General features: G+C 38.6%; 1 protein-coding gene across 1 annotated transcript; it reads left to right on the top strand.

Moving 5' to 3' along the window:
- Nucleotides 1-514: 514 nt before the first annotated feature.
- On the top strand, nucleotides 515-25228 carry LOC139718517 (glycine N-methyltransferase-like). Its single transcript, XM_071629989.1, has 6 exons — nucleotides 515-520; nucleotides 1768-1916; nucleotides 3702-3829; nucleotides 5292-5524; nucleotides 21546-21682; nucleotides 25069-25228. Exons 1-6 carry the CDS (start codon nucleotides 515-517, stop codon nucleotides 25226-25228), a joined length of 813 nt encoding a protein of 270 aa, XP_071486090.1.
- The last annotated feature ends 198 nt before the right edge of the window (nucleotides 25229-25426 follow it).

Raw genomic sequence — 25426 nt, forward strand, 5'->3', positions numbered from 1 at the left:
AACGGGTGAGAAGACTCGTACATGACTGTACACAGATACAGTATACCTACTAAGTTTAGAAGTGTGTGTACAAAAAACAAACAAACAAACAAACAATGAACAGTTCATCTTCTTAAATGCACTTTTCGAGCCAAAGTGCGATTTTTCTTTCAGCAAGTGGGAAAATACAGGTGAAATACAATGCACGCGGTGTAATCATGCATTTATTTTGGAAATCATGAACTTGAACTACGAAAGCATCAACATACGGCAATGAATTACCAATTTGACCAATCACAACTCTCGTTATCAATGCATTAAGTGCAATTCAGGTCTTATTGTGATCACAGTTGTAAATGTATGCTTGTTTTTTGAGTTTTCAACGCAATGACGAAAGAGTGACTTCGTCTGTCGTTCTACTGCCAGCGTGCATGCACGTATGCAATCAACTCGAACGGGGTCGTAGCGGTCTGACTCTTCATCTTTTTAGTGAAAAGTCAACGGTATCGAAGGACACGCATTGAAGCTCGGCAATATGGAGGTAAAGTGATTTAACCGACGTACTGCATGTATGTACTGTAAGCATTCGTAATTAAGATTATACGTTTTAAGGATCTGTATTAAATTTCTTCTTATAGGTATATTCCCGAGTTGTCATTCATTATTGTTGATAACATTTGTCGTTTGCATGGTTTTTCTGAAATTGGCAACTTTCACCCCCCCCCCCCAAAAAAAAAAAGTGGATTGAGTGAATGCAGCAACATCAGTAGAATACTTCAGTGAAATTTGAGAAAAATATCAAACAATCCATTCAATAGTTAGGAGTTTGTCAAGTTTATATGCCACCATGAGAAGTATAGAAAATAAAAATAAAGAGAATTCAACACATTTTTTTCCCAAATGATAAAATAGCAATTTTAGAAACAAAGGGGATTGAACTAAATTCGAGTTAACATATAACAGTGTCATAAATGTCCAAGTCAAAAGTGTGATTTTCACACACACACACACACAGATTTATTTGGTGAAATTTTATTTATATTTTCGGTCGTTATTCTGCAGAGGCGTCATGGACTGTTGTAGTCTTCTTGGCGCACTAAAACACCAACAATTCGTGATTTTGAAATTTTCCTCAAACTTCATCGATTTTAAAACTATTAACACCATGGTGAATAATCACTCAATCCATACATATTCGTGGAAACTACCCCTAAATCCAGCAGGTGTATGACGAATTATAAATCGGACTTATAAGTCGCTGACACTGTTTCGACCCATGACGACCCCATAATTTTATAACCCATGTTTAAGTACACTGGTAACTATGAAACGAACTGAATTGAAATAAGCTGAAATCACATCTTATAATACTTAATAAAAGTCACGTATCCCGCTTTGCAACAGCTTAGAAACAAAGACAAGCATTCGTTTCTCGCAAGACATCTTTCTCCTAATTGTTTACATCCCCGACGATTGCCCGAGCCAGTATCGAATAATATTTTGATAGTTCTGAATCGAGGACGAAAGGAACCAACTTATGGTTCATGCTCTTATTTGCTTTGAATGATTTCAGTCTGTTTTTCGGTTTCTATCCCTGATTATCCTGTAACTGCCGTTGATGGTTATGAGTGAGATATACATTCATAACGTTAAACCACAACAAAATTAGTCACACTCTATATAGTGACGACCGTAATCATGATATTCTAGAAGAATACGTCACAATGAATTACCCCTCGCCACTCTTCCGCTCTGTTTCGGCTAAATATACACTGTCCTTTGCGACAGAACTGGACAGGAAACCCGTTCGATGACTCAGAAGCGGTTTCTCATTTGGGAGCACTGGCCAGACGATCTTCCGAGTACGAAGAGTGGCTGCTGCATCAGCTCAAATCCAGGGGATGCACGAAGGTTCTTGATGTAGCCTGCGGAACAGGGTACACTGTAAAAACATCGGTGTTAGATTTAACACCATGGGTGTTAAATTTAACACCGATCAAGTGTTAATAGAGGACCACACCCACAGGTGTAGAAAATGCATTGTGAGGGTGTTGAAAAGTGTTCACCTGGCACTTCGTGATGTTAATTTGACAATATACCTGGTGATATTTTGACACTGTACTGTGTGTTAATTCAATAATGACACCTTATGATGTTGATTTAATATTGCTGGTGTTAATATCAATGGTTAAACACCCGTCCAGCTATAGGAGACCACATCAGCTGGTGGTACTGTGGTGTAAATGCGTTTACACATTTTTTCAAAAATCTAGTACTTTATTGGAAACTTCTTGATGGGCTTGTTTAAGATCAAAATCAACAAGAAGTGCAGTTACTAAAAAACTCTTCAAAAAACATTTTTATATTTTGAAATGACACCCGGAGGTGTTAATTTAACACCATAAATGAGCACCGAAAATTTAACACCAGCTCGTTGTTTCATATTTATCACCGGACTTTTTGCAGTGTAGGTGTAACGATCACCAATTTTTATACATGTACTCCTCGTTTTAATTGCTAAATATTCTTTTGTTTGTTCCCAACGCAAACAAGCACTGAGTCATAAGATAAATAATTTGTATTTGTAAATAAAAATATAACAAACGTAAACAGAGGAAAACTGACAAGAAATGAATATAAATCATTATTGGAAAATTGAGCAAAGGAATGGGATTCCATCAAGCAATAAAAGAAATATGATATAATCCAATACAAGACAATTAAAAAAAAAACCAATGAAATGAAAATGAAATGTTGAGAATGCTCTTCCCAGGAGATCAGAGAGCTTACAAAATCAAAGGAAAATGAAAATAGTTATCAACAGAACGCAGAAATCTCAGATTCTCAAATGACAACTGTCAATTCCGCTATACCCAATGACACGTATTACCATTTTTTGACAGGACCTCAACGGTTTCTGCATCAAAGATGTGGATCAATTTCCCCTTGATTATTAGGCAGTCTGTATTCATAAACTTCTTTAAAAAAAAATCTGAAATCAAACTTATAAATCCAACCTATAGTTTTGCACGTACAGGTATATGTGTATGTGTGCACTCACTGCGTGCATGCCGCTCCTTTTGAGGAAGCGGTACAGTCAAGGCAAGGGAGCAATTCGACCAAGCGGAGGAGGTGGGCGTGCTCACCTTCCAGAGCAGGGAAAATGAGATTTGAGAAGTCAAAGAGCCCGGGCTATTGGGAAATCGGGCGATTTTCAGCATGCATGTATAATGGGTGGAAAAGAGCCGCTCGGCGTCGGTCTGCGCTCTGTACGAGTGTTTTTCTAGTTTGATAGATTGCCGTTACTGTTGACTTGATGGTTTTTTTTTTAAGTAGATCATTCAAATGACACGGAAAAGCGTTACCTTCACTTTTCATCGGTAAACAATAACATTTATCTCGGCTAGATATCGATACAAGGCTCATCTAGGAAAACAATTACACCTTAGAATTTGTGCGTGAGTGTCTATCACCTCTATAGGAAATTGTAGTCTGCTTTTGCTTGCTGAGTCCATTCGTTGACATCAAATAATTAAGTTTTCGAAATGGAAAGGACAATGGTATTCTTCTGGCTCTACATGTATCTTGCACAAATCTATTTGGGGAATTGTAATAACTGCATGGGGCTGGCTTAAAATCTATTTGCAATTTCAAGAAATGTCATCCATGTTTACTATCTTTGAATGTACAGTTTAAGATATGTGTCGCTCTTATTTTGATAGGGTGGATTCTATTACTCTCCTCAACAACAACATGGAAGTAGTGAGCTGTGATGACGCTGAGGCGATGCTCTGCCATGCCAGGAAGGAACGACCCCGCATGAAAAATGAATCACATGATATTAGCTGGGGTAAGTAATGATTATTATTTTGACGATAGTTTCAGGGATGTAATTCTTAGCAGCTCATATCTTATCGATTGGGATTATCGAAGGAGAAGACATATTTTTATCTGAAACGTGTTGACTTCAAGAGGGACTAAAAGAAAATAATTATTGAAGAGTTCGCGTTGATTACTTGCTTTGCAAATTGGATGTGTGATATTTTCGTACACACAGACACACACACACACACAAACACACACACATATATATATATATATATATATATATATATATATATATATTGTTACGGAGGTTAACTTGGCCCAACGAACCATCATAACCACCAAAAATACCCAGACTCTCAAACAAGGTGTTTGGTCGATGTCGGTCATCTTGTCGAACTCTTTATTTACATATTCCTCCGCGGAACAATTAAGTGCCCAGAAATGATAGTACAATACACACGTATCTATAACAATTTATATTATATAAGCTCTTGATAATACCAGTAGTCACATTATATAAATGTGTGATATATATATTTTTTTTTGATAGGGAAACAAATATAGCTCCAATCAGAACAAAAAAAAAAATCACATTTCGATGAATCTATATAAAGAATTATTTGCTATCTGAATATTTTGTAGTGATGAACAGCAATAAACTGATTTGAAGATTATTGTGGGTTTTTTTTTTGCATAAGCTGGAATGAGAAAATTATCAAGCAATGATCTCAGCTAATTCAAATGTGAAAAATATCCTCTGTCTCTGAATTTCTGGAAAAATGCGCAGTTATCATTTCTGTTCTCTGATGTTTTAGGCCCAAGTCAGTTTACGCAGGCATGGGGTAGATAATGTATGAATGTATGTATTTGGTTACAGCTCGTTATTCCGAAGGTTCGTTATTCTGAAGGCTCTTCAGTCCGAAGATTCGTTATTCCGAAGGTTCGTTATTCCGAATTTCATTTTCGGATCAACAAATCTTCGGAATAACGAACCTTCGGAATAATGCCACAAATGTTCGGGCTAACAAACCCTTTTTCATTTTAGGATTAACGAACATCTAGGTATAGGGAATTTGTGTGTTTCGGATTAACGAACCTTCGGAATAACGAACCTCGGAATAGCGAACCTTCGGAATAACGAACAGCACCCATGTATTTGATAAGTGTATGAAGTCACAACTTGGTATCAAGAATATTGATGTTTCATAGCACTGTTTGTTGCTTTTTGTTCCATACAAACTTTCCTACAACATTTCTATTTTAGTTTCTGAAATAAATGTTCGTGCCTATTTATTTCACACCCTTTTATACGAGTTGTTGTATCACAGTGCTTTGCTAGAGTTTAAATGTGTTTAAATTATTCAGAATTGAGGTAGGATATACTTGGATGTGTCGGACTTTGACGTTTGATGTAAAGCATCACACGGCTCAGTCAACGAACAACGACTGCAATCATGACTAATCGGCCACGACTTTCTTCACAGACATAATACGTGCCAACTGGCTGACCTTGCAAGAAGACCTTCCGGGTTACCGTGACTTTGGAAGCTCAATTTTCCATCTGATTGATTCTCTTCCCGAACTACCTTTGTATCGTCAGTGTCTGACAAATTTCAAGCACTTCTTGAAGCCAGGCGGACTTCTCCTGATTGATCATAGGAACATGGATTCGATACTTGATCGTGGTTTTGCAGTGAACAAAAATGTTTATCACGAGGTAACAACACGCATATACAATCCCTCTATCTCTCTCTCTCTCTCTCTCTCTCTTTCTGATTTGTGAATTAATGTTCACATACGTGTAAACTATATCACAAGGTGCCTATTTAGATATACATGTATATGTAGTCTTATACAGTATGTATGTATATGCATTGTATTCCCATCACAAGAAGCTTCTATACGTATTTACCACGTGGCTCAACAATATTTGCATGAATCTTAGACCCCGTTTACAGTGCGGGGCTGGGCCCAGCCGCGGCCGAGCCGCGGCCGAGCCCAGCCTCAATTATTGCGAGGCCGGGCCCCGCAATTTTGTCCGTTTACACTGCCGGGCTCGGCCTAGTCTAGCGGGCGACGTATTTATAGCCTAAATCAGTGATTGGCAGTCAATAGAGGGCGCGACGACGTGGAAGTCAAGTTGGCTAAAAATCCGTCTAGTAAGAAACCTCCGAATAGAGGCGTGGAACCGGGTGTGGCAAGACAGTTGTCAGTCGTCAACTCTCGAAGTTTTATTGGCTGAGCATCGGATGTCAATCAAAACACGTCGCAGAGCCCGACGAAATGCTAGTCTACTCTCCTAGGTATACTACAGATAATCTTTCAATAAAAATACAGTTTGCCTGTCTCTTTCAGCTTACTACAGTATTTTTTCACTCTTCTCCATTCTTTTTAAGGTGTATTACATCTTACCTTACTTCAAATAGAAAAGAATTATGGTAATCAGTGCAACTGACTTCAGTTGTAAATCTATAAGGGTTTTGCATGTGGAAACTACACCCAAATTACTGCCGAGTGCAAACCTTCAATTATTGGAATAAAGTCTACTTGATATTTACTTTAATTGTACGTTTCGGAAATGTATTTGACATCACTACTCTCCTTTGTTATTTTTAACCTTGAGTTATCATATATTTTTGTATTAAACTTTGTATAATATTTGTTTAACATGAATAAAGCTGCCGTCAAGACATCAATATCTATATCGGAGCACCGTAGACTTTAAACAGGCATTTTCTGTCGTGTTCACGCGTGATCACACTGTCACGGAAGAACTCGTCCGCGGTATATGGGCGTCCAAGGAGAAAACAAAGAGCAGCTGCGACACAAAAAGATTCCTGCAAAGCCAAAGGCACAGGTGGAATATGGTGCATTCTTTGCAATCATGAAATTACGAGATGCCATCTATGTGGTCCTGGCAACAAGTAAGGAGAAACCGATTCAATCTGCTTCACATTTCTTTACAAATGCAAATGATGACATCTTTCTGACCATTTCGAATGCATGCCAATGCAGCAAATTAAGCTAATCAATGTGGTTGATGCATATACACACACACGCAAAGGAAGAAAAAGAAAGCACGACCCACTTTACGAAACTGAAGCATAACACGCACGATATGTGACCATGGCCAAAGCGCCGGAAAAGACAAGTGATGGTAATTTTTGATCCAAGTTCACGGTTGTCAAATCAAACATCCACGAATAATTTTTATACATGCTTATATAGTTGGTAGCTCATGGTAATTCCTATACCTTATTTTCCAGGTTTTCATAGTCTCAGAAAGTGCTTCGAGGGACGTTATACATTGGTTGAAAAGTTAAAGTATTATTTCCAGGTGTACAGCAGGTCAACGTGGTATCACAAAGTATAGACATTAGGTAAATGTTTGGAAATGCGCGAGCGCCAGCGGTATTTTTTTTTAATTTTTGTTGAAAGTGTGAAATATGACTAGGAAGCATAGGCGTAAATGGGTAAAACATACTCTTTAAATATGGATGCACCTCGAGTGAGCATGAGGACATCTGAATTGGAATTTTCAAAATTGTTGCTCTGAATGCAGTGACGAACGATTTCAGATAGAAACTTCGCTTGCATGTGGAGATTCACCATTCTCACTCCGTAGATGTTAAACACGATACCGCTTTTACGCTTCGTGAAAGACCCTCTTATCTCTTTTATCAGCACAATAACTGTTATAGTTTTCTTATCAAGCTTTATCCACCATGATTTTCTGCATCTATTCAACCAAATATCTGTATAAATAACTTGCGTTAGTGGTCAGCGCACGAAAGCCAGAATTTTTATTGCTTTGATGTACGTTTGCCTGAAAAAAAGACACTTTTCACAATGTCCAATTCAGCTGACAAAGAAAGTGACTTTGTTCGAATAGCGAAACATGGAAATGCGATCCTCTCTAAAGCTATAGATTCTGTCCAGCGACACATACATCACCAGTCATGATGGAATTGCCTCAATAGAGTAATAACTTATCGAGTAATAGATATGAAGTGAAACCTTGCATTCTATATGTGTGCAAATAGACCGACAACTTATCTCAACGACTACTGTAAAACATGCTGTCATAAAACGCCAAGAGTCGTTTAATGACTATGGAGAAATAGCATCAACGATTTATATTATGATCATGGTGAAAATGACTTAAGTCTATGAGAATCATTATAACATATCAATTTGGGAGATGAATATATTTGTAATTTATGGATAAATGATGGAAATTTGTGACAGAGGCGCTGAAATGCTTTCTGTATTGCCCTTCTTTTGAGAAAATAAGGTTGCCTGTGACAAGTGCTTTTACCACCATAACGTGCAAGGCGAACGGGTCAGTATAATAATAACAGGACTACAGTCTAATTATCCATACAACAAATATTTCATCTCAAGTGGCCATGATATAGTCGAGATAGCATTTATATTAGAAAGCAAAGGGGATCAAAGTTATGTTGGCTTTGAGAAAAGCAATAAGGTTGTTCAATCTTGCTATTTTTGCTCATATTTTCTAAAGTGGAAATTTATGCCAATAGGCCTACATTTTCAAATAGGCCTATATTGTGTAAAACATGTTCACTCACGTGAACTAAATTCGGTTTGCAGTTCAGTCATACTACACATAACAGTGTGATTAGTTAGTTTTAATTCTACCAGTGGGTTGCAGTTTGCTCCAGTGCGCTGGCCTTGAGTATTGAAGTGCATTGTGATCATAATTCATAATAATGTTGCTTATATTCCCTTCAAAAACAAGAAGACCAATTAAACACGGTTTTTATTAAGATGCGAGCGAACCTTGACGATAAGAGCAGATGATTTGAAAGGAGTCCTTAAAATTATAGAAAATGTTATCGAAATGCTGTGTATCCAAGACAAAGAGATGGATGTTGTGCACAAGACGAAATACTTATTAGTAACAGTAAAAAACATTTAACGAGGCAATGTAGATTATCAAAGGCATTGTTTACCATTGAGAGTAGTGATTTAAAAATGTTCGAATTATCATGTCAATTTTGATGCGTTGTATAAAAAAGCCCCAACTAATAAAGCCTTTCTCAATAAACTATAACTTAACACGGTTTAGTCTAGCTAAATTTTTTATCATAACTATTGTACCCAATTTGTATATTCAACAATACATAGTACTTAATTTTTACATTTGTCGTTTCTATCCTTAATTCAAATTTTAGGGCTATTTTGAAGCACTTAAGCTGGGTTTTTGTTTCATCTGGACATGGTAAGTAATGCCTTTAATTCAGTAAAGTTTCTTGAACTTGATCTACTCCCGTATCTAGTCATCATCACTGTCACTATTCCCTTCTTGTGCATCAGCATACTCGTTCATAGGCCAAACATCTGAGCCATCTTCAGACATGAGATCATCAAGTTCAATGTACTCTGTTGATAAAGGCTCAGTTTCACTTCTTCCAAGAGAAGTGTAATGAAGTGTCCATGTATACTTCGCTATATCAGCACATGAAAAGTGATACCTCCTGAGAAATTCATTCTTGGTCATATGTACATTGCATTCAGTGATAATTTTGTCTATGATGGCCTGGGGCAAGTATGAGGATTTGTCGTCAGTGCTCATAACTTGGCATTTGCCACCATTGAGCCTCATTCCCCAGTCGGATGCCCATTTTTTTTTTCAGTTGAAATAAATCTTGTAACTTGAGATAATCGCGCTGAGACTTGACTTTTGTTTAAATTGGTAGTTATCTACCAAAAGGCGTAATGAGTTGGGACTTGAAGGTATTTGGTAGGTCGTTTATTCAACACAAACATAGTAACCGCCTGAGAACTGTTCGGTAACGTATCGAAAGCTTTGAAGACATCCAAAAAGATGGTGTCAGTCTGGATCTTCTTGCCCTGGGCAAGAAAAAGATCATACATTGTTGTGAGGAGCTGGGCAATTGTTCAATCACTATTCTAAAACCATAATTAAAGGGCGACGGGATGTTGTGATTCTCCAAATGTTGCAAGAATGCTTACATATCATCTGCTCATGTTTTTAACACATCACGGATGTCAGGGAGACAGGTCTGTAATTTCCTGGTTGATGTGTATCTCCTTTCCTCAACAATGGTGTGACATGAGCAGACCTCCAGTTAGATAACAAGTTGCCTGTATCTACTGACAACTGAAGAGAAAGATACTCCCCAGCACTGGAGCCAGCTCCTTTGCACATTCTTTTTGCACTGTGTTAGGTAATGGGTCGGGACCTGTGGCTTCGAAACCTCTATTCTCCCGAACAGGGTTTCCACACCGTTGACTGTGTAGCGGTGCGCTGTTCATGGAGGGTAGAGTAACTATGTCTGGTATCAGATAAGACACTCTCGTGAACAAGGACTTGAACTCTTTAAGTAACATCTGAGCCTTAGTTTTGCTGTCATGAATTCGGTCTTCCTATTTGTTTGAATGGGGATGCTGGTTCTGTCCTGACGTTTCAATGAAATATGTCTCCAAAAGGGTTGAGGATGTTTTATTTACCTCTGTATGGTGTATTTGAGCCCTCAAATGCAAGCACATGTCTCTCGGAGAAACCTTCTTGATGTAACAAATTGAGACGGATGTAACTCTTGAAAAAGTGGTATTTAACGATTTAATTTGTTATTTAGGCATATTGTTGACTGAATCGATTTCGTCATCGTGGCTGTCTTTTCTCTTCATTCTTTATTGACAACCTCAGCATGTATTTGAACCGTCTAATCCGATTAAAGCACCTATCTCTTTGAGAAAACGTCTTGATTAAGCATTGTAAGAAGTATGCAGCACTCAGCAAAGTGGTACGAAGAGTTGACGTATAACTTCAGCAGATTGTGGGCCGAATAGATTTTGTCAACGTTGATGCTTTTTTTTTCGTCACCATGTATTTTATTTACAACTGACTGATAAATTTGAGAACTCAAATGTAAAGTACATGTCTCTGGGAGAAAACTTTCTGCTAAAGCACACTAAGGAGCATGCTACTTTAAGCAAAGTGGTATAACGATTTGATTTATCATTTAAGCATATTGTTGCCTCAATCGATTTCGTCACCTCTGCTGCTTATTTTCGTCACCCTTTACTTGCACCTCATCATGTAGTATAGCCTCTAATCCACAGCACATGTCTCTTGCAGAAAAAGTCTTGATATAGCGTATTGGAAACCAGGCACCTCTCAGCAAAGTGATACAGTACAACGGTTTGATGTATTACCCAACCTCATTGATTCATTGATAAACACTGCAATTTCGTCACTGTTGCTGCGTTTTTCGTAACCTTTTATGTACAACGGTCCTATGCCCTTGAGTCGTCTTATCTAAAGCACATGTCACTTTGAGAATAATTCTTGACACGCTCACTGAGATCCATGCACCTCTAAATACTGTGATATAATAATTCGATACATGTAAGCATATCGTTTGCTGAATCGATTTCTTCACGGTAGTTGCCTCTTTCGTCACCCTTTATATACAACTTTCTCATGTTTTGGATCTCTCGAATGCAAAGCATAATATATATCTCTGGGAGAAAGCTTCTTGTAGCACATTGAGAAGCATGTAGCTCTCCAAAAAGTTACATAGTGATTTGATGCTTAGTTTTTGCATAATGTTGGCTGAATCAATTCCGTCACCGTGCCGCCTTTTTGGCCATCCTTCATTTACAACTATCTCATGCGTGTCCTTCAAATCCAAAGCATTTGTAATTTGGAGAAAACTTTTATACATAACGATTTAGTGGATCATTTAAGCATATTGTGGGCTGAATCGATTTTGTCACTGTTGCCTCTCATTTTCGTCACCCTATATGTACAACTGTCTCATGTATTTAAAGGACAAGTTCACCTTCATAGACATGTGGGTTAAGTGAATGCAGCAATATTAGCAGAGCACATTAGTGATAATTTGAGGAAAACCGGACAATCCGTTCAAAAGTTATGAATTTTTGAAGTTATTGCTCAGTCATGGCTGGATGACAAGACTACTATGGCTTGTGATGTCACATGTGTACAACAATACAAAAAAGTATGAAGAAAATCAAACATATTTCCACTTTTCTCGCATAACAAAAGAACAATCGACTTCTCTATTTCAGAGGCGAGGGGGATAGTGTTACTCATATAACATACGTCAGTAACAAGTCCAGAAAATATGCACTTTATTCAAGAAGCGAAGTTTTATGAAATTCTCTAATTATTTTCGTCATAATTATGGTTCTATGCATATGACATCATAGTCTCCTCATGTAGCAGTGATTGTGCAGATAATTTACAAATTCATAACTTTTAAACGGATTGTCAAGTTTTCCTCAAATGTTCTCTGATGTGTTCTACTAATATTGTTGCATTCACTGATCCCTCATGTCTATGACGGTGATCTTGTCCTTTAGATACATGAAACAGTTGTACATAGACCTATAGGGTGACGAAAATGAGAGGCAACAGTGACAAAATTGCAGTGTTTATCAATGAATCAATGAGGTTGGGTAATACATCAAATCGTTGTATCATTTTGCTGAGAGGTGCCTGGTTTCCAATACGCTATATCAAGACGTTTTCTCCAAGAGACATGTGCTGTGGATTAGAGGCTATACTACATGATGAGGTGCAAGTAAAGCGTGACGAAAATAAGCAGCAGAGGTAACAAAATCGACTGAGGCAACAATATGCTTAAATAATATTATGCATAAATATAAATGCATTCACTCAATCCACATGTCTAGTAAGGTGAACTTGTCCTTGAAGAACTCGAATGCAAAGCATATATCTCTGCGACAAAAACGTTTTGAAATAGTTCATTGAGAATCATGTCTGTCTAAACGACTTGGTGTAACGATTTGATGTAATATTTTAGCATATTGTTGGTTTAATCCATTTCGTCACCGCTGTTGCCCTTTTTCGTCACCCTTTATTCACTTCGTCATCATGTATTTGAGCCTATAATCTAGAACACTTGTCTCTTGGAAAAAACATTGATTTAGAGCATTTGGAAGCCTGCAACTCTCAGCAAAGTGATATTACGAGTTGATGCATTACCTACACTTCGGGGCTTGATTAAATTTCATCACCGTTACTGCCTTTTTTCGTCATCCTGTCTGGTTCTGGATGTAGTACGGTGCAGGACCTTGCGTTATAAGGCACCGGGTGAGAGAGGGCACGTTGGGAGCGTTGGTAGTCAAAGTGAAGAAGAAGACTTACTCCATCTTTGCTTTGAAAACCTCCTATACTGTTAACGACTTCAGCTGGAAGTTAATTCCAAACCAGTATCGGTTTCACAAAAGAAAAAAAGAGTGAAACTCGGTCGGTATACTGATGTGTTACAGTGCCTTACTGTGTAACATTTAGTTTGATTTATAACGTAATTTTCGACATTTTTTTCTTACGTTACATTCTTTATATTTCTTTGCTGTAATAGTTCGCTTGGGTCTTACTTTAGTGAAAACAGTTTCAGAATGTAGGGCTGGGACCAACCCCTCTACCACTTTGAAGAATGATTTTAATCTCCGGATCTGGCATCCCAAGGTAAGAGTTGGCAAGTTCAGTTTCTCCCTCATGCACGTTGTACAGTCTGGATCGCGGAAAATGTAGTCACTGCATATGAACCTTACAGCTCTTCGTTGTGGGGTTTTCCCCTGTCTGTCAACTCTTTGATATACTTGAGCCATATATTCCAAAACACTTTTCTCTTTGATATAACGTCTTGATATCGCACGTTGAGAAGTATACAAGTCTCAGTAAAGCGGCATAACGAGTTGATGTACAAGTAATAAAGAATATTGTTGGCTGATTCGATTCCGTCACCGCTGCTGCCTGTTTTCGTCACTCGTTATTTACAACTATCTGATGCGTTTGAACCCTCTAATCCAAGCCCACATGCCTTGAATAAAATGTCTTCATAAAGCACAATAAGAAGCACACAGCTCTCAGTAAAGTGATATGACGAGTTGATTTATTACTTGAGCAAAATGAGGGCTGATTCGATTCCGTCACCGCTGTTGCCTGTTTCCGTCACCATTTATCTACAAATGGCTGATGCATTTGATCCCTCTAATCCAAAGGATACATCTCTTGGATATAACATCTCGACAAAGCACATTGAGAAGCATGCATATCTCAATAAAGTGATACGACGAGTTGACTTATTGCTTGAGCAAAATGTGGGCTGATTCGATTTCGTCACTGTTGCTGCCTGTTTTTGTCACTATTTATTTACAACTGTCTTATACATTTAAGCCCTCTAATCCAAAGCATACGTCTCTTGGATAAAACGTATTGATTTAGCAAACTGAGAGCCATGCAACTCCCAAGCAAGTGGCGTGACGAGCTGATATATCACGTAACCACATTTTGATCTCATTTGATTTCGTCAAAGTTGGTGAATTTTTCGTCAACCTTTACGTACAACTTTCTGATGCATTTCAGTTGTCTAATCCAAAGCTCATGCCACTTGAAAAAAATATTGATAAAGTACATTGTGATATACAACTGTAAAAAAATGGTATAACAATTTGATGAATTAGCTAATCATATCCAGGACTAAATCGATTTCGTCGCCGTTGTCGCCTTTTTCGTAACCCTTCGTGTACAACGGCATCATGTATTCAAGACCTCGAATGCAAAGATCATGTCTCTGGGAGAAAATGTCTTGATGTAGCACATTGAGAAGAATGGAACACTAAGTAATTTGGTATAACAATTTGAAGCATCATTTAGACACATTGTTTGCTTCCGTCACCCTGATTGCCTTTTTCGTCACCCTTTATTTACAACCTCATCATGTATTTTCGACCCCTCTAATATAAACACGTCTCTTTTATAAATTTCTTGATATAGCACATTGAGAAGCATGCAGCCCTGTAATCCAAAGTACATTCGTCTTGGATAAAAACGCCTTGATAAAGCATGATACGAACCATTCGGCTCTCTGTAGAAAGGTATAAAGAGTAGTACTAGAGTAAATTTTGGTCCAAATCGATGTCGTCACCGTTGCTGTCTGTTTTCGTCACTCTTTATTTTCATCTTCCTGATACAATTGAGCCCTCTAATCTAAAGCACATACCTCTTGGAGAAAACGTCTTGCTGTAGCACAATGAGAACCATGCAACTCCCAACAAAGTGGTATGACGAGTTGATATATTACCTAACCACATTTCGGATTAGTTAAATTTTCTCACAGTTGCTGCCTTTATCTTCATCCTTTATGTACAACTTTCTGATGCATTTGAGCCCCCATAGCAAAAGCTCATTGGGATACATGCAACTCTGAACAAAATGAACAATTCGACGTATTAGCTAATCATATCGTGGACTGAATCGATTTAGACACCGTTGCTGCCTTATTTCACCACCCTTCATGTACAATTAGTTTCATGTACATGTATTTGAGCCCTAGAATGCAAAGCACACGTCACTGGGGGAAAACTTCTTGATGCACTGTAAAGCACACTGAGAAGCATGCAACTCCGATCATAGTCGTAAAACGATGTGATGTATTATTCAAGCGTATTGTTGCCTGAATCGATTTCGTCAGCGTTCTCCTTTTCTTCGCCCTTTATTTACAACCTCCTCATGTACAGTATATTAGCCCTCTAATCGAAACCACATGTATCCTGAAAAAAAAGAATATTTTTGATATAGTACATTGAGAGGCATGTAACCCTTAGCAAATTGGTATGATACTGTATTACCATAGCACATTGTAGGTTGATTCGATTTTGTCACCGTTGCTGCCTTTTTTCGTCACCCTTTCTGTATATTTGTCTGATGCATTTCAGCCCTCTAATTCAAAGCTCATGCCACTTGGAGAGATATTCTTGATACAGCACATTGAGAAGCATACAATTCTAATCAAAGTTGCAGAATGATTTGATGTCTTCGCTAAGCATATTGTTGGCTGAATCAATTTTGTCACCCTGCTGCCATATTTCGTCATCCTGTATTTACAACGTCTTCAAGTATTTGAGCCTCTAATCCAAAGGGCACGTCTCTTGGATGAAATGTCTTGATTTGGCTCGTTGAGAAGCATGCAACTCTCAGCAATGTTGAATTACGAGTTGATGGATTATTTAAGAATATTGTGGCTGAATCGATTTCGTTACCGTTGCCGCCTTCTTTCGTCACCCCTTATTTACAACTGTCTGAGGTATTTGACCCCTGCAATCCAAAGCAAGTGTGTCTTGGACAAAACGTCTTGATAAACCACATTCAGAAGCGTGCTACTCTAAGCAAAGTGGAAAATAAGTTGAGGTATTAGCTAAGCACATTGTGGGCTGATTTAATTTCGTCACCGTTGCTGCCTTTTTCTGTCATCCTTGGTTTACAACTGCATGTCTGATGCATTTGAGTTATGGGAGTGGGAAGGGGCTGATCTATGATTTGGGCCGTATTTCAAAGGGGATTATCAGCACAATCATATACGAGTGCTTTATTTTTGACCTTTTTAGTTTGTGTATGTTTGTCATTATACTTGTCTTTGTGTGTGTCAATGCGTGTGTATGCACGTGTGTAGGCATGAATACGTGTGCGTGTTTTAATTCAATTTTTACTGCATAATATTCAACCTTTTTATCATTGCTGTCACATCGACGTATTTTGTAACTAAAAGAAGAATATTTCGTTTTCGGAATAACGAACCTGATTCTATTATCAGATTAACGATCCTTGGGCGATGAATCCCAGAAAGGACATGAAGGAATATAATCATTTATGAAATCTTGTCAGAAAATACGAGTGTAATTCATTTCTGACAGGTCGAATCAAGTGAATGTTATTTTAACAACCACAATGGTACAAGACTATTTAGCAGAGCCACACGTGTCACTTCTAGCGATTTGGACATGGACACAACTCTTGCATGTTGTGCCTCAGTTGCGTAATACGTCTTGTGTGTGTGTGTGTGTGTGTGTGTGTGTGTGTGTGTGTGTGTGTGTGTTGGTGTGTGTGTGCGTGCGTGTTTGTATGTGTATTTTGCCACAGTTGTTCGCTTGTTGATGATACTCAATTTAGCCATACATATGCATACAGAATGGCCACAAAGATGTCCTCATATGCATTTGTAATGAAATGTGAATCAGAATTGGTTTATCATTACTTGTTGCCAGGACCACATAGATGGCATCTCGCAATTTCGTGATTGCAAAGAATGCATCATATTTCCCCTGGGCTTTTGGCTTTGCAGGAATCTTTTTGTGTCGCAGCTCCTCTTTGTTTCCTCTTTGGACGCCCATATACCGCGGACGAGTTCTTACCCGTGACAGTGTAATCACGCGTGAACACGACAGAAAATGCCTGTCTAAAGTCTACGGTGCTCCGATATAGGGGTTGATGTATTGACGGCAGCTTTATTCATGTTAAGCAAATATCATTCAAAGTTTAATACAAAAATATATGTTAACTCAAAGTTAAAAATAACAAAGGGGAGTGGTGATATCATATACATTTCCGAAACGTACAATTGAAGTAAATATCAAGTAGACTTTACTCCAATAATTGAAGGTTTGCATTCGGCAGTAATTTGGGAGTAGTTTCCACGTGTAAAACCCTCATAGATTTACAACTGATGTCAGTTGCACTGATTACCATAATTCTTTTCTATTTGAAGTAAGGTAAGATGTAATACACCTTAAAAAGAATAGAGAAGAGTGAAAAAATACTGTAGTAAGCTGAAAGAGACAGGCAAACTGTATTTTTATTGAAAGATTATCTGTAGTATACCTAGGAGAGTAGACTAGCATTTCTTCGGGCTCTGCGACGTGTTTTGATTGACATCCGATGCTCAGCCAATAAAACTTCGAGAGTTGACGACTGACAAATGTCTTGCCACACCCGGTTCCACGCCTCTATTCGGAGGTTTCTTACTAGACGGATTTTTAGCCAACTTGACTTCCACATCGTCGCGCCCTCTATTGACTGCCAATCACTGATTTAGGCTAAAATTACGTCGCCCGCTAGACTAGGCTCGGCCGCGCTTTTGATTCAAACCTTTCAATATTTTGTCGTAGTGGCGCTCTGCTTGTAAACAAACGCAGTTTGGTATTGTCTGGTTTTCAGACCCTTTGCCTACTGAATTCCGTGGCGACAAAGTCGCCGTTCGGGCAAAGGCCTTTGCCGAAGGAAAAAATCCTTTGCAGGACAAAACCACCTTAAATTATAGTAGTTTTCGACGTTGAGGGGTTAATATCCTGAATAGCGAAATAGTACAGGCAGAGGGTTTGGAAGCCAGACTAAAATTGGCCGCGCATTTGGCCCAGTTTGCGTTTACACTGAGAAAAGGCCGGGCGAGCCGTGGCCGAGACCACCTCCAGAGCGTGGCCAAATGCGAGGCCAATTTTTGCCTCGCATTTGGCCTTTTGCGCGTTTACACTGAAATGAAGGTGTGCTGATCGGCCGAGGCCGAGCCTCGCACTGTAAACGGGGTCTAACACTAATTTTATGTTCTTCCACTCTACTCAGTATACACAAAATTTGTTGTTGGTTATTCCCATGCTTACCATTAATATGGCAAAATGATTAATCATCAACGAGAAAAGAACGAACCAAATTGGTTATGTCACCCAATGTGAACACTTGCATACCAAGCAAAATCTCAATCGGTAAAATCAGTTTTAATGACAGCTGCTTCCGCATATTGCGCATTACCATCCATTCTTCTTAATCTCATTATGAACAAATGTCTCACGAATCCCCCATGCGCTTTTGTTTCAATATGCACATAACGTCCTTATACAAGGCTGCTCATTTTTTCCTTGCACCTAATTATCACTTCTTTTACAAGGGCGTTGTAAAGTGTGCTATCAACAGCTGCTTCTGACTACAGATATGCACATCGACTTCATGAAGGCAGCGCACAACCAGTGCTTTTGTGAACAAACCAACGAACAAAAGGGTAGATCTGAAAGACCACGAACCGTTGGATGTACAGAGTGGTACAATCAAAATAATTGAAGTCGATTCTCGCACTTTACAACGAACGAAATGCTAACTAATATTTCAGAGAGTCAAAGACAACTTCCCAGGCAATAAAGAAATGTTCATACGTGGCTGCTCATGCGTAAGCTGTGTGATGGTTGTGTCCTCCAGTTGTGACCCTGCACCACAAAACGAACAAAAAGTCGCCAGATATGGATTTTTAGTTAAGGGCAGATTCTGAAAGAGCACACTCTAAGCTTTAAAATGATGTATAATTCAACTCAAAATGGATTCTCCTAACTCATATAAATATTGGAAAGAAAGCCCACACTCTGGAAAAGTTTGAACTGAGAAAAGAAGCTCTGAAGTACAGGGTTTATTCAAGTACTTAACCTTTACTAAGCCGTGCTACCTGTGCCGTGAATGGGACAAAAAATGATGTAAACCACTGTAGCAACAACAATGAAGGAATTATCAAATCAAACTATTATTGAGCATGCTCTATTAACACATTCTGTGCATGATAGATTTCAATTCTCAAAGCAGTAGCACCATCTTTTAGAAAGTTATTAGAGTTGAAAGTGAAGTGTGCACAAAGGATTTTCAAGAAATGAAAAGGGGCCTCTAAAGAAAAACCCTGATCACACTACTCTACCGAAAAAGGGTTGTAGAAAAACTGTTGAAAACCCACCTTCCCATTCAGTTTATGATTCCAAACTCAAGAATAATGTAGAAGAAGAATAGCTCTTTAAGAAAATAAGAAAAACTAAAAATTGACTTTGTTGACACGTTTCACCTTTCTTGAGTCCTCACGTAAAATCAAGGGGTGCGACTTTTTGTTTGTTTTGTGATGCACGGTCACATTTGTAATATTATGCAAATAAGAAATGATAAAGCGGTATAAACTTGAATTAATCGTTACAATGGTGCAACGTGCAACATGCACGAGGAGCAGCTGAGTGCATGTTGCTCGACGTTGTGAATACCCGAGAGTGAGCTGTATCTCCACTTTCATGTCACGATATTACATGCAGACCTGTGCATTACTTGTGTTATGAAAGGGGTCTATGAACTGTTTTTTCAACATTTCTTTTCATTTAACTCTATCTATGAATACCAGTCAGCTTCATGTAGAATACATTCTCATACGCAAGGTTCCAAACACATTGAACGTGAACTTAGATTTTTCTACAGTAAAGAAGTGATTGAGCACGAGCTCGTACAACTGGTTGTTTGTATGCCGCTTCTGAAGAATGTATAGGTACCGACTTCAGTGAGCGTGCAGTTTAATACCAAAATGCTTTCTTGCTGCACACATTTTAAAAACCTGTCATATTGGTAAGAAAGTAGCGAGCGAACATGAATGTAATTCATTCCAGTCCTTCTGACTGGCTACATTCTTGTGATTGGCTATATTCTTGAACCCATTCTTATTATAATATCGTATTGTTCATTTTGCCGAGGGTTTGTTTTTTCCAAAAGTTCGTTGATCCGAAGATTTGTTATTAAGAGGGTTTAATGTATAAAGGCACTTTACAACAAACAAATATCAGCTATTTCAGAAAGTAAAGGATATGTTATTAAGGCCTATCCTTCTAGAGAACGCTCATCATTCGGAATAACAAACCTCATTTCATTTCAACGAAACATCTTAATAACGCCCAAATGCTCTGATAAACGCCTCATTTCATTTTTGGATTACAACTAGGATTTCATAGGTGTTCGGAACTTGTGTAGTTCCGAAGGATGAGCCGTCGGAATGAGGTACCTACTTTCAATTTAGGAATAATGAAACTTCGGAATAACGAATATCATCATTACACAGTATACATTCTCTAGATATGAACTGTTTTTCTTGTTTTTTCTTAATGCGGTTATCTTTTAATCGATGTACACTATCATCTAAACGAAGAAACGATCTTCCACTCATTAAATATCCTGTAGGCATAATTTGTAAACGTTTGTCTTTGAGGCTAGGTTGAACAAAAAGGTACAATGTTTGAAGTACGTATTACGTTCTTTGATAAAAGTATTTAGTATTAATTATAGATATTTAGTATTTTCTCTCATGCCTTATATTGCTACCGGTACGAGTTATTGTAATTCAATTTTTTATGTTTCACCGCTAATACGTTACTCTTGTCTGTGTTTTCCATCATTATCAGTTTGCGGCATTGTATTGTAATGCATACACTCTAAAATCAAACGATAAATCCAATATTCTAAATGTTGTCACTCCTCGAACCTCTTATAAATGTTAAGTCGAACATTTTAGAGTGTTCAGTCTAAAATTGTTTTATACCTACCAAAGGTTGAAGGAGTGACAACATAAAAAAAAAATGAGATTTACCATTTCATTTTAGAGTGTTTAGTACTGGGTACAGGCAACCAACACTGTAAACTATCACGTATGTCCCCAACAAAGGCTGTTAATCTGAATCTGAATCATTACGTCTTTAGTCACAAAATCTCAAAAAGGAATTACTTTTTGAATACATTTGAATTTGATAAGAGAGTTAAAAAAAATGCATCCACCATAGTCAAATGATTTTGAAAGAATTGTCCCAGTTACGGAATTTAATCACCTGGTATCCGCACCATCCATTATTTTTGTTCCTTTGATAGTGATAAGGGAAAGACATGAGCAAATCTAAACATGTTATCTACACACTGTAACAGACCATCATCTGTTAAAGAGAAGAGCAAGTCTTTTTAGCACATCGGAATATAAAAGGCACATGTTATGACAAAATGATTTGCGAAGGAGCATAAACAACGGAAAAAACAGTATTCTTTTCATGAACTGAGAATGAACTTCAAGTATATTTCTCATACAATACAGATTGACACGGTAAAGAGCATATCAACAAACATCAAAGAAAAGGATGGCTCACCCGCCTTAGTCGAAATAACTTATGACATGATCGTAGACAACACTGGAGGGTCCACGACAAATCGCAAGGATGAGCAAGAAGTACCGTAAGTTCATTAACTTCATTTAGTTTCATTTACAAAGTGGAATATAATGTGCCAAGTTGAGTTGTGTATCTGGTACCTCAATAGGTTCGGAATATGCGTATTGCCCCTTGGTCTAATATCAGATGGTCTACTTCCCAGTTCGTCAACACCACTACGGCTAAACTCATTTGGTCTACCAGTAGACTATCAATTTCGTCTGACGTCCGTTTGGTCTAATCATCACTTGGTCTAATGTCCAGTTTGGCTAATTATCATTATGTCTAATAACCAGATGGTCTAATTGCCATTTAGACTCCTTTGATTTTTTCCATTTTGTTTTATACACTATGGGTATTAGACGAAATGGGCATAGCCCATCCGGTCTAATACTCTGTGGGTAGTAGACGAAATGGGCATAGCCCATCAGGAAGTTAACCAACTGGTAATGAGTGCAGCAAAAAAAGAAGCTGAAAACTGCTTATGCAATAGTAGCGAGCCAATGGAGTAAAATGGAGTCAAAAGGGGACTGAGCTTTCGATCCTAGCAGAATCTTCGTCAGAGGCAAAATGATAAACAAGCAGGGAAAGCAATTACATATAAGGACTTCACACAACAAGACCAGTCAGGGACAGGCTAGGGACACAGAACAATATAAGCAAACAAAAGGAGAGGGTAGGAGGTCATGGGCAAGGAGCCCAACAGGTAAAGAGAGGGGGATTAGAGCGGGAGGGTGGACAGACAAAAGGTGGAATAAAGCATCAGTAATGACCCTGCATGAAGACCATGGGGGCAACCATTGAAGGAAAAGGATGAATAGGGAGGCAACATCAAACAAGATAAGGAACAACAGAGGGATAAAGAAAGGAAAAGAGTGAAATATCAACAGCAAGGGGAAGGGGGGGGGGGGGTCTGAGCAAACAGCAAGCCCTAAAAAGGTGTTCCAAGAGGAGGCAAAATGAAAGTGAGAGTCAACCAACAAATGCAAGTAATCAAACATATCAAAGTATATATACACACAATAATCATAATAATAATAGTAGTAGCAATAATGATAAGGATATTGGTAAAAGAAATTAAAAAACTAATAATAAATAAAGCACATATGAAAAAGGCAGAGGACACAAATCCAAGGGAGAGAAAAATGTATATGTTGATAAGCAAGCATAAGTGGGCATGGTGAGCACAAATATGTATAAACACAAATCAAAACAAGTGTGTGTATGTGTAGGTGAAAAAAACAGGCTGTATAAAAGAGACTCTAATAAGAGGAAGGAATCAATCGGGAATAGAAGGGTCTGCAATTGGAAAAGGCGCAGAGGAAGAACAAAAAAAAAACCCCACCTAAAAATAGAAAAGAAAAGAAAATAACGAAAAAAGTTATATATATATATATATATATATATGTATATATGTATATATATATATATATATATATATATATATATATATATATATATATTGAAACAAGGAAGGAAAAACTGACCAGAAACAATTGTAATAATAAATACCGAAAACTTTGAGCAAAGTTTTCGATATATATATATATATATATATATATATATATATATATATATATATAGATATTAAATAATTTCTCTCCTGGATATTGAGGCCATGGGGTTGGATGGTGTGAAGTCGTTTCATCCAGAGCTTCTCTCTGCTGGTTCGGACTGTGTCTGGACGAGTGCCTAAAAGATTCAATGCCCTGTATAGTCATTATATATCAGTGATGGAATGATTGGCAGGATTGAAATGGTAGCCCACTGGAGTATCGAGCTTGGCTGTGTTGACAGTAGATCTCTGTCCATAGAAGCGTCTTTTGAGTGTTGTCTTGGTTTCCCCAATATACTGGATCCTTACACAAACTCTGCAAGTGATGAGATACACGACATTAGTGGTAGTACAAGTCATGTTGCCTTTGGTGTGGTGAGAGAGGCCGGTAGAGTTGCTGGTGAAAGAGTCACTCTCATGGATGTGTATATTACAAATGATGCACCTACTGCCTCAACATTTGAATGTGCCATGCTATAAAGGAGAAGAATTGTCAGTGAGGGAGGGTACTTCAGTACGAACGATGAGATCCTTGAGGTTGTGGGGGCGTCGGTATGCCAGGATGGGAGTATCTGGAACGGCCTGTAAAAGACGATCAGAGGTGTGAGGATATGGTGATTGCTGTTTGTTCAGACACCCCCCCCCCCCCCCCCTTCCCCTTGCTGTTGCTATTTCACTCTTCTCCTTTCTTTATCCCTCTGTTGTTCCTTATCTTGTTTGATGTTGCCTCCCTATTCATCCTTTTCCTTCAATGGTTGCCCCCATGGTCTTCATGCAGGGTCATTACTGATGCTTTATTCCACCTTTTGTCTGTCCACCCTCCCGCTCTAATCCCCCTCTCTTTACCTGTTGGGCTCCTTGCCCATGACCTCCTACCCTCTCCTTTTGTTTTCTTTAATTGTGTCCCTAGCCTGTCCCTGACTGTTCTTGTTGTGAGAAGTCCTAATGTGATTGCTTTCCCTGCCTGTTTGTCATTTGCCTCGGACGAAGATTCTGCTAGGATCGAAAGCTCAGGCCCCTTTTGACTCCAACTGGTAATGAGGCTAAGTGGCTACAAAACTAAATAGTCATTAGACGAACTGGTTGTAGACGAAACGGGATTAGACCATGCGGGATGAGACTAAAGGCTATAAGACGAAGTGGATGTATACACCAAGTGATATGCCATCTTTCAATTAATAGCCCGGCATCGAGTGTCAAAGTTGAAACAGTTATGCACAAATTGGCGAAAATTGGAAGGAGTGAAGGTAGTATACTTTGCAAAATACCTTCAGCAAATTTGAATGGGGTCTCCCAAGTCGTACGGTCACAGAGCTGGACATTGGAAAAATAAAAGTTCATGAGTCATCAATACACTAACGAGTCAGAGAAAGCCAACGTGCTAGACACCGTGTATGAAAAACGGTTACACCATCAGGTAGATACTTGAAGACATTAAGGCGCCTATTGTCTACCGTATCACAGCACGTGGACCGTACAGCTCCAGGCGTAATTAACATTGGGGTCTAGGGCAATTACCCCCTGGGCAAGTACCCCAGACCCTTCCCCTGGCCCTAATCCTAATTCTAATCCTGAACCTGACCCTAACCCAAACTGCTATCCCTAAACCTAACCCTAACCCTAATCTTAACTCTAACCTTACCACTAACAATATTTAGCCGGGGGTAATTGCCCTCTGGGGGTAATTGCCCGGCTACGAACATGGTGCATGATGCCGAAGTCATGATGGGCATTTGGGCTGTGTGACTCTTGCGCTGTGTAAGTCGTGGGTTGTAGGAGTAGTGGGTGTCTAGCTCGTGACGTGCACTCACATTCAGGGGTATACAAGAATTTCTTCCTGTTCTCCTGATCCACAGGGTTACAATGCCACTGACACCGCTCCGCGTGCACAAGTTCGGGGACCTGCTGAAAGAAGTCTTCGGAGAAAAGTGCGAATATTCTCTCTATGGCGACCTACGGCCTTTTGACGGAGAAAAGGAAATAGCATACTTTCAACATTCCGTGGAAAACATTTGATGTGAGATTCGGATCGACATGTGTTCAAAGAAGTTAAAATGTTTTCCTCTCTCGAGGTTGAATTTATCTGTTGGTCGAACTTTCCTCAAGGACTTCTGTCCTTTTCTTTTAGCTTTCATTTTGTCATTTTTGTGAATGTTATTGATCATCACTAATGACGCACTCTTCTTGCTGTCCATACCATTACTCACTTTACTA

This window comes from Diadema antillarum, unplaced genomic scaffold (genome assembly GCF_040938485.1).
Source record: "Diadema antillarum isolate AM-2024a unplaced genomic scaffold, OU_Dant_1.0 scf00000095, whole genome shotgun sequence".
Classification (NCBI taxonomy): domain Eukaryota; kingdom Metazoa; phylum Echinodermata; class Echinoidea; order Diadematoida; family Diadematidae; genus Diadema; species Diadema antillarum.

Coding starts and splice junctions, on each gene's coding strand:
- LOC139718517 (XM_071629989.1), top strand. Junction 1,917..3,701: donor GATGTAGCCTGCGGAACAGG/GTACACTGTAAA, acceptor TTATTTTGATAG/GGTGGATTCTATTACTCTCC. Junction 5,525..21,545: donor ACAAAAATGTTTATCACGAG/GTAACAACACGC, acceptor CATACAATACAG/ATTGACACGGTAAAGAGCAT.